The sequence below is a fragment of the Echinococcus granulosus genome, assembly GCF_000524195.1.
Source record: "Echinococcus granulosus chromosome Unknown EG_S00256, whole genome shotgun sequence".
Taxonomy (NCBI): Eukaryota; Metazoa; Platyhelminthes; class Cestoda; order Cyclophyllidea; family Taeniidae; genus Echinococcus; species Echinococcus granulosus.
In genome coordinates this window covers 29,267-38,554 of record NW_020170636.1, presented here as the reverse complement: position 1 = coordinate 38,554, position 9,288 = coordinate 29,267, and the positions used below count along the sequence as shown (strand labels likewise).

The 9,288-nt window shown below is 45.2% G+C and overlaps 3 protein-coding genes across 3 annotated transcripts in view; 2 read left to right on the top strand and 1 right to left on the bottom strand. All coding sequences in view use genetic code 11, as the record gives it.

Moving 5' to 3' along the window:
• Positions 1–2,085, top strand: part of EGR_10711 (hypothetical protein) — a gene marked incomplete at both ends in the record, with an annotated part of 4,044 nt that extends 1,959 nt beyond the window's left edge. The window contains one exon of the mRNA XM_024499960.1: positions 1,911–2,085. Within this exon, the coding sequence (XP_024345631.1) occupies positions 1,911–2,085 (175 nt within the window). The remainder of the gene's footprint in view (positions 1–1,910) is intronic.
• Positions 2,086–4,044: 1,959 nt separating this feature from the next.
• EGR_10710 (hypothetical protein) lies at positions 4,045–4,293 on the bottom strand (the record flags this gene model as incomplete). Its single annotated transcript, XM_024499959.1, has 1 exon — positions 4,045–4,293. One exon carries the CDS (start codon positions 4,291–4,293, stop codon positions 4,045–4,047), a length of 249 nt encoding a protein of 82 aa, XP_024345630.1.
• Positions 4,294–6,560: 2,267 nt separating this feature from the next.
• The window catches only part of EGR_10709 (Puromycin-sensitive aminopeptidase), a gene marked incomplete at both ends in the record, with an annotated part of 4,086 nt that continues 1,358 nt past the window's right edge, over positions 6,561–9,288 (top strand). Inside the window, 3 exons of the mRNA XM_024499958.1 lie at positions 6,561–6,614; positions 7,770–7,928; positions 8,127–8,234. Of these exons, the coding sequence (XP_024345629.1) occupies positions 6,561–6,614; positions 7,770–7,928; positions 8,127–8,234 (321 nt within the window). The remainder of the gene's footprint in view (positions 6,615–7,769; positions 7,929–8,126; positions 8,235–9,288) is intronic.

Genomic DNA, 9,288 nt, shown 5'->3' with positions numbered 1-9,288 from the left:
CAACGTCTGCTTCATCGCTGCATTCGATGTGTGGGCTGGTTGTACTTTTGTCAGCAACCCACCTAACATCCCCACTTCACCGAACTTGACACTCTCTCTCACGAATACGAGCCCAAGTGGTGCGCCCACTGCTTTCCATAGATCTACCACTCTCCTACACTAATAAGGGTCTTCAACTTGACATTCACTATCTCCTACCGCTTTTGACTCAGCTTTCGGCTGCCTCCCACTTGGCAAGCACCCACCTCACTTGTGTCTTCACAACTAGGTGAGAGTCCTCAAACTGAAGAATTCTTCTTACCGCCACATCACAGACCCACGCAATACTGTGTTGGGCTCCTCATTCACTGAGTAATCACATCCCCGCCTCACCAGACACTCCGATTGCTCAGTTGGACGGCTTCCGTAAACACCGGATTCTCTTCAGTGAGGTGTCATGTGCTCCAGACTAATGCCTCCATCACGTCAACCACATCCACTCTCTCGCCTCATCCAGAAGAATGAAGTCTTGACGGGCTTTCACAATGACCAGAAATGCAAAGCCTCCTTAATCAAATATGGTCGACAGACTGATATCCACCCCTTCACCTCCGATGACAACATGAGATATCCGATTCTGAGGATGCCTTAACTACGAACAACAGGGAAGCTTTGTGACACTGTGGTAAAGATCAAATCATGGAGGACAACAGAATCACTGTTCCCTATTACACATGTCAATAAAACCGTCGTTTCACCACTTTTCCATTTCTAGCAATTTATCCTAGGGAATCAACAACCATCACTAGATGGGAGCACCGATCTACTGACCTGTTGGCAGTAGTCACTCCGTCCCACTCAGTCGTCTGCATCCGCACTGACGATGGCACGCGAGTGCTGTAAAGAGTGGCGATAACTCAATGAAACAGCCACAAGCACAACTTCACCCTTCCAGTCAAAAGGAGAACAATAAATTGTCACAACAGTTGTACATTCTCAGCTCGCGTTCAGTAAGTAGAAAGGAATCGAATTCACCAATTTGGTTGGTCCGCAATCATCACAAGTCGTAGTCAGCATTTCCGAGTCAATGTGACACCGACGCCGTTACGTGCAGATTGTAAGAGGCCTGCAAAAATGAAGCGATTCGGTGAGTGCCTCACTTCACCGATGCGAGGTCACCTACTTCACACTCGCACGCACCCACTTACTACCGAGGAGGCAAATTAGCTCGGGCATTTCCTGTCGCCATGTAAGCGAATGTAGCGAGCACTCAGAAGTTGGTCGCTTTCGTGGACATCCGTCTATTGTGTAGCTTCCTGAAACCTTCCAGGAGAACTTGCTCCTGAGTAGACGGGCCAACTTTCCCCTGCAAATAGGGTTGCAAGTACAAATGGAAGGGGAATGACAAATTAATTAACAAGGGTCTCTCTTACGACCACTAACGGTGTCACCAGAGTGCTGAGCTCAAGTGTCACATAATGAAGAAGAGAAGTGGCTGGAAAGGGACTTCTTCTACCAATTACTCACACACTCATCCACACAAAACCACGCTATCCCACAATCCATGACAAAATATCCTAGCTGGTTGCAGTCAGGGAAAAAGCGTTACACTGAGGAAAGAAAAATTGAACTTGCCTTCTCGTTGGACGTTTCCTTCTGACCGCTAAAGTGGAAGCAAAAAATTTCGTTTTTTTCTACAATTTAGGTGTCCTTTCCTACCTCAAAAGTCAGCACTAAAGTCATCCTCCACTGGCTCAACTTAAACAACTGCCTCCCAACACTACTTGCCAAGCTGTCATGACCTTTAAGCCCACTCTCACCCGTCCCACCACCTGAGTGCGCGCTGAACCACTTCCCTTCCCACGAAATCTATTAGAGCATTAAAAAATCGCCTACGTGTTTGCTGTAATTTTCTGTTCCATAGGTCAAAGGTGTCCTGCACCACCACAAATTTGCCCGCCGTCATGTCATTCAAATGTTGCACCAATTTTAAAATTTATTGATTTTCCATTCGATTTGAAATTCACCCCACCGATTGGGCATATCAACCCTTCGTTGAGTGGTTTAATTATTTATTTACAAATCAGAAAAATAATTAACAAATAAGTAAGTAAATCACATAAGATGTTAAAACTCCATTTTACTTCTTCCAAGATCCCGTCCTTGCCGTCCAATGCCCAACTTTTTCGGAACTAGGAAGGTATGGAAGGACCGGAAGCCTGGATCCGGTCCTCATCAAGGTGGGTGTACTGACACTAGGGGCTGGAAATCGAGTTTTACTGGAGTGCAAACTAGCACCACCGAACTTCGTCTCCAATATGTACTGGACGGTTGGAAATGCTGTGGTACCAATCCTAATCTCGACCGGATGCACCATCTTTAAGAGTAACGTCCATTCTCGATAATTATGAGGAAATGTGCGGTTCCACTGAGTGGTACAAAAAGAACGATGAAACACTTGGTGCCAGCGTCACCAATTGAGATGTTGGGCGAATGAGACTGAACAGGACGTGCTAAGAAATGGAAATGATCATAGCCACTAAGCATTTGGAACTCAACGATGAGGCAACCAGGATCATTGACCCCTAAAAACAGTCGTCGGTACTTATCCACGCAACTGCTAGCAAAATGACCCCCTCACGATAAGTTGTAGACTCAGCGTTGCAACAGGCTTGTTGGCAGTAGAAAAAAAGAAAAATGTCTTAAAAACAACCCTCCCCACTGATTGGATGAAGCATCTCTTAGCATTGAAGTGCTCTCTCCACGTCAAAATGTGTCTGTCCGTCAGTTCGTTTGTCTGCCTCTCACTTCTTATTTCCGTGTCCTTAACCCACATGTCGGTCTATCTGGTCATCTACATTCCCTCTGCTTACCCATTTGGAGGGGTTTACTCATCCACTTGACCGCCTGCCCTTCCGCCTACTTGTCCACTGTCCAAGTTGGTACTCTTCTGACGACGAATTTTGCCGCCACGTTCAATGCTGTTCCTAAGGCTTTACAAGTGGTGGCGAAGCATTGACCCACATTTCATTACTTAGCGGAAGAAGCGTGGTCTTCATTGAGCTGACAACTGATTCAATCACAGTCTTTGGAAACAATAACATTCTGGGAGCTTAAAGCTCGAAATCCACTTGAATCGCTTCCCACCCTCTCAAACCAGTTAGTTTTATACCAACGAGAGTTGATGGCCTACGTACATCCGAATAAAGCAACTACTGGATAGCCTGCTTTTATTCGTCAGGAACATTTGAAGTCGGAGGGCTCCTTCCTGAAGCTTACTCCCAGGATACTTGCAACATCTCACTCCACATGGAATTATGTAGGCTAGTATACTTTAAAAGCAGCGCAAATATTGGCCCTCAAGGAAGTATCCAAGGGCCAGGCTGCTGCAAAACAAACTGAGAGATCAGTCATGCGGGAAGGGTTGCTGATGTCGCAATTTGGTGCAATCAACTTCCCTCAATTCGCCCAACTAGTTGTTGCACACATCCACCCTCGTCAACCCAATAGCAACGGTCATAGAGGCAAAAAAGAGGAGGAGAGAGATGACGGTGGTAGTGATGCGACGATGAATGCCCATCGCAGTGAGAAGGCAGCCAAATTGAATGGATGGTGCAAGTTCACACCTCCTGTGCAGTTGAACGGGATTCCTCACGTCTCACGTCCCCTCCATTAGGCGAAACATGCTTTGGGGGTGAAGACGGCTGGCTATGTGGGAAGGCTTGTCGAAACTCCACTAAAGTATGCACAATGGGGCAGATTTTAGGCTGTTTAAATTGCCTGATCCACACATCCACCCATACTGCTCAAGTCCGTAACCCACATGACGCAAAATTGACTGGCTCACGTTTGTGATCAAGAATAGGCTAGACTCGTCTGTTGGGAAGGAACTTCTCACCCTCGAACCATCGACTAGTAGACCATGATGCATGCCCACCCATTGGCTGGCCACACACCCACCTCGTCAAACACTCATCTTGCTCCATCCCTCTGTCTGCTTCGAGCTGCTGTCTGTACCGTAACATCCTCCACTCTTTTGTTCATTCCGAATGCTTAGCTCAGCACCTAAAATACAATTGTATCACCTTCCACCTCAAAGATGTTTCCAATGACATTCAGGAGACGGGAAAAATCAGCTCCTCTGACAGCTGTAAGGGTGGAATTCAACGACACTTTGACGAGATCTGTTGCAACACCACCTTCTACTTCTTCTTCTTCTTCTTCACCACGTCCCAGTAAAACGATCGAATAGCTGAAGTCTGCTAGCATTGTTTGGTAAGGGTGGATGATCCTCAACTGGTTTCCAACTGGCATGTTAGGGTAGCACCTGGGTCAGCCAGTCTGGAAGGGCAATGAGCCAGACTAGTGTGGAAGCGGGTTTGCTATCGATGTGTGAGAGGGCTGCAAAGCTGGTAATTAAGATGAAGTGCTTGGAACACCGTGACACCCAAAGTGTAGTTGAATCGCAGGAACCGAATGGACCGCGTATGTTTAAAGTCAGCGCAGTTCTGGCGCACAGCCTCCTCTTTCCTTGCCATTCTCACATCAGTAGTCACTGTGGTATTCAAGTGAATGGAAGGCATCCATAACTTCTAATAGTCCTGTCGGTAACAAACACCTGGAATTTCATCTGCTTTGGGTTATGCAGAGCTAGTTGACTCCACAGCGAGTATGGCTTGTATGCTAACCAATGCTCCAAAACTACTTCAGTCGTGGCTTTCTTTGGGGAAACAAACATATACGAGTTAGCGCTTTCTCTGCTGACTCCCTCAGCGACGCCTGGAAGATTGTGTAGTCACCAAAGTGTTCAAATGAGGGAAGGCGCTAAGTGAGGTGATGTGATCGTGAAGGCATCTCGACTACTCATCCCCAAGTTGTCCAGGTTGTGCGAGAAGGAACTCACCCGCCTACTCGCAGTTCAAAAATCATCTAATGCGCCTCGACGTAGACCACAACACTGTTCGTACCATTTCCTGATGCTACTAGGACAGAATAAGTAGGTCAAGAAAATCTAGCAAAAAGTTGCCCAAACCCCAAAACAAGCCTCTGCTGCATAGAGACAATGGTCAGATTTCGGTGAAATCACTAGCAATCTGGTAAATATTTTAGCATATTTTGACTGCAGTAGCGTATTCGAAGTTTTACGGGACTATGGAGTCCGTTCTAACTTAACTTTTCCATAATGTGTAAGTCTCCCTTGTGAAAATTAGTGCGCCCACCTTGAGCGGTTTTACTGAGATCTACTAATGTCTCTCTTCTTCAGCACTCAAATCCAGATCCGCTTTGTAATGCGACTGATCTGAATCTACGTGAATGCGCCTACAAATTCGTGGAATCCTGCAAAGAAGTTGCCGTACCTGAGCCACTACCTTGGTAAAGCTGGGTCCAGTTAACTGATTGGCCAAGTTGCAGCCAATCAGAGGTCTGATTGTCTGCCTATGTGCATGACTAGTTTGTCCCATCTTTGGGCCTGTGAGCACGCCAAACAAGCCTATTTCCAATGTGTCAAAGTGTCCCTCAACATGGGCTTAGGCTTGGCGAGACTCCATTCCTAATTGGCGAGTTATTTTTAACCAGCCGTCCACCTGAAATGTCGCTTGTCAGCTGATATCCTCGATTTGCGGTTGGTCTCGAGTGGACGGATTTGTCGGTAAGGTCTTCCTTTTGCTTTATAAATGCACGTGTTAGAAATATTGGAATAATCCAACGGCAAACTTCCCACCTTGGTGGAATAAGCACCCTCAAAGTTCTTATTTCGGTCGGTTGTAGGAAGTTAAATCCGCCTCAAAACAGATGCATCAATCCACCCACCCATCTAATAAATAGGGAGTTAAAGTATCGACGATAAAGCTCAAAGCAATGAATTGGTGCATTAAAAGCTTCGTAAGTTCATATGGAATGCTTAAAGAAGTAGGGGGCGTTGAGCACTCCCCCGACTATTTGTCCGGTAGTTTCAGTTGTCATCCTGTACAGACACTAAAATTGGCTGTCGCATCGTCAACGCATGACCTTAAAAAACTTCAAGCTAGAGACGCTCAACACTTCCAGAATGAAATGTCTTAATTGCGGTGGCGCGACGAATGCCATAAGGTCTTGGTGACAGCGATTGGCTAGTGTGATTCTTGCAACAGCGACATCAGCCATTTCACTTGGCCGATGGTAGAGAGTAATACAATTACTATCCCTCTTCATTAAAATGGTAACATTCATTCAGTGACCCATTTAGATAACCTGAAAGAACGTAAACTTTTTAAAAGTGTTGTAAATACGTTGACTGTTTGTTTAATTCGCTGTCTTGGTAAAGGGGCCACTTAGGTGCTCCTCCGTTGTATCCTCGAGAGGTGGGCTGACCTCAGAGCCAAGCCAGTAGCCCAAGCACTTCTTTAGCACTTGTGCTGCTTTCATGTTCCTTTCAGAGTGGAGGTGGGCATATGAGTCAAACCTCGTGACGGAGGCGTCAACGCCGAGTAACCCGGAGAGAGCTTCCGCGTCCACACCTCTCTGAACTTGTATTTGTTTTCCCCCATCTACATGCCCGAATAAACAAGTCGGAGTCGAATCAACCCGGTTGTTCTAAGGGTATGAGGACTAGAGAAGAGGACGTCTACGAGTCACGCCTTGCACTTCCCTGTAGGGTACGTATATTGTGCTCGAGTGTTGTATCCTCCTTCGTCTTCAGTGTGAATCAGCTCAGTAACAGGAAAAGAGAAGCGCTTGGGAGACGCAGAGGAAAGCTTCTCATGAGAGGCCTTTTACAGTGCAAAGAAGGACGAATGATCAGACGTGAGTGATTTTATATTCGTTTCTTAACTGTGTATGTAGAGTCCCGAAACTTCCGTGAGGACGAAAGAAGCCATAATACTAGGGCAGAATATATAAATTTAGCACACAGAAGGCACTAGGGCTACTGATATGGCCCGAAGGTCAGACCACACGGCGTGGTACAATGGCCAAGTCATAAGTGGCTCCACACTAATACGAAGAGTTAGGCAACCGTCGCATTACAGTGCATTTCCTGGCGTGGTTGCTACAAATTTAGGAAATAACCAGGTCGCTAAAATGCTAATAAACTAACTCAGTGCAATAAGTCGGAAGTTATTGGAGGTGAATGGGAAATTTGGGAATATGTCGGGTGGTTGGTCAAAAATGGGCCAGAAAAAAGCCATTTTTAGGAAGGATAGGAAAAATCCTAACGCCACCTATGAAAAACAGCGCAAGGACTGTTGAACTTTTTACTGCTGATCATTTTCAAATTACATTAAGAAACTTAAATTAATTTTTGAAGCAATGGGGCACAACACTTCGTTCTAACATTATCTTAATGAGACTTTTCACTGGAAATAATAAACAATGTCGTAAAACATAAACTAGCCGAAATAAGCAGTTATGAGGTACAATTCTTTAACTGAAACCCAATGTATTAGACTGTTTAAATGTTCCGGCGGATGGAGGGCTCGGCGACCCATATCTTTGAAAGCAGTTTCATTTGGGTTTTGCTGGGGCTTTTGCATTTGCGGCGTCAGCTATGGTGGAAAATCATACAAAAAATGTTAGATTAATCCGGGTAATAAACCATATCAACTACTAACTCGACATTGCCTCCAATATCTCAAGCTTCATATGGGCAGGTAGTTCTTCCTCCATATTTTGTTTTCGGTGTGGTTTCTGTTTCATTCTTCTAAGGTTTCAATTTTAGCGTGCATTCTGGATTGCTCAATGCTTTATTCTTATCGCATTTCATCAAGGACCGTCGGGAATTTCGTTTGTGTACAAGATCCATTGTGTTTTAGTTGGTCAAAGCAACCAAGCAGAGAAGTTTCAACTCTACAGGGCTTGAACTATCATCTGCGTCCTGCCAGGTTGCCATCAATACAACATTGGCTCCAGCCTCTGTTGCATACGATGAAGTACTGGAAATAGTTACATTTGAGTTCCCCAGTGACCTTCAGGTTGGCTGTGTGGCCATCTTGGTAGCGTACTTTGGCTTATTTAGTGTGGAAAAGGTCACCTGAGCCGGGTTCCTATCGCTGCACTAATATGGATAAAAGCAGCAAAGAATGCAACATTCTCGTCATTTAATTTGAGGCAAGTTCTGTACTTCTTAAAAACCTGTCCCTTGAGCAGCTCTAATAAAAGATGTTTTTTAGTCAGTTTTCACCCATCGAGCATTTCTTTACGTTGATAAACCGGATCATAAGGCAACTTTCGATGCCAGCATCGTTGCTCTTTACTACCAAGTTGCTTTGTCAAACACAGTAAGTCATCTATAGCCCTTCCGAGAAATTAGTCAATGACAACCTTTTTTGGAGATTCTCAGGGTTTAAAAGTCAACTTGGCTAGTCCATTCCCCTCTTTGGTAGTTTGAAGGAAATATTGAGATAATGTTTCATTTTGTGAAGACTCTTTTTCAATACACTGCGAAGTCAGAGGTGGTTTCGAGGAAGGGCCTTAGCAAAACATGCAAATAAGGCCTAAGCTCTTTCTTCCTAAACCGATTAGTCTGAACGTTGGTCATCATGATCCTGTTAGGTAAATGTCCGCTGTGTCTTCCCATGTGATAGCATGTGCCGTACCTTCGACAGGGCTGTGTGGGATCTGCTTACTGATTAAATATTGGAAAAAATATTCTTCGCCTGCTACTCGTGCTTCGTTGACGTTATTTCTTGGTTTGATAATTTCCTAACACCCTTTTCCGTTCCATTTGAGATGAGGCCGCAGAAACTCCATGAATTGAGTCATCCGTAGGTAGCTGACAAGTAGGCTTTAAAAGGTTTCGTACTGTCAGCTTCCCTGAACTATAAATGACTGAGGGGCTTGAAGTACAAACTGATGGCATGGGATTGGAACCGTGGTACACAACCGCTGTAGTTGTCGTAGTGTAGCAGATTAAGTGTTCGTCTGCGCCTTTTTTCGAGTGTCATCCTCAAACCCACCAGTTATTGTTGCATCTCTGTAACACCAGGCGTTGGGTGCGTTGAAGTCGTTGGCGCGCCTAATAGCTAGACGAGAAAGTATTGCAGTGCGATGATGAATTCGCATCATGGGGAAATTCAGTGATTTCATTTCTTGGTTGTGGTGGTGTGCCTTACGTGTGGATTTTGGTAGAATTCCTTACACCGCACTTTGTCTCTGTTTGATAAACTGTTTTGAAAAGAGAGTTTTCATCTTTCACATTTGGCAAACTGCAATTAGAGTCACTCTTTTTATTGGTACTCGTCGCGAAACGTTGTGAAGGGTGGGGGCGGAAAGGGAGTGGAAATCTGGTACTTCAATTGCTTTTCGTGGTGGTTAATTGAAATATCACCTGGG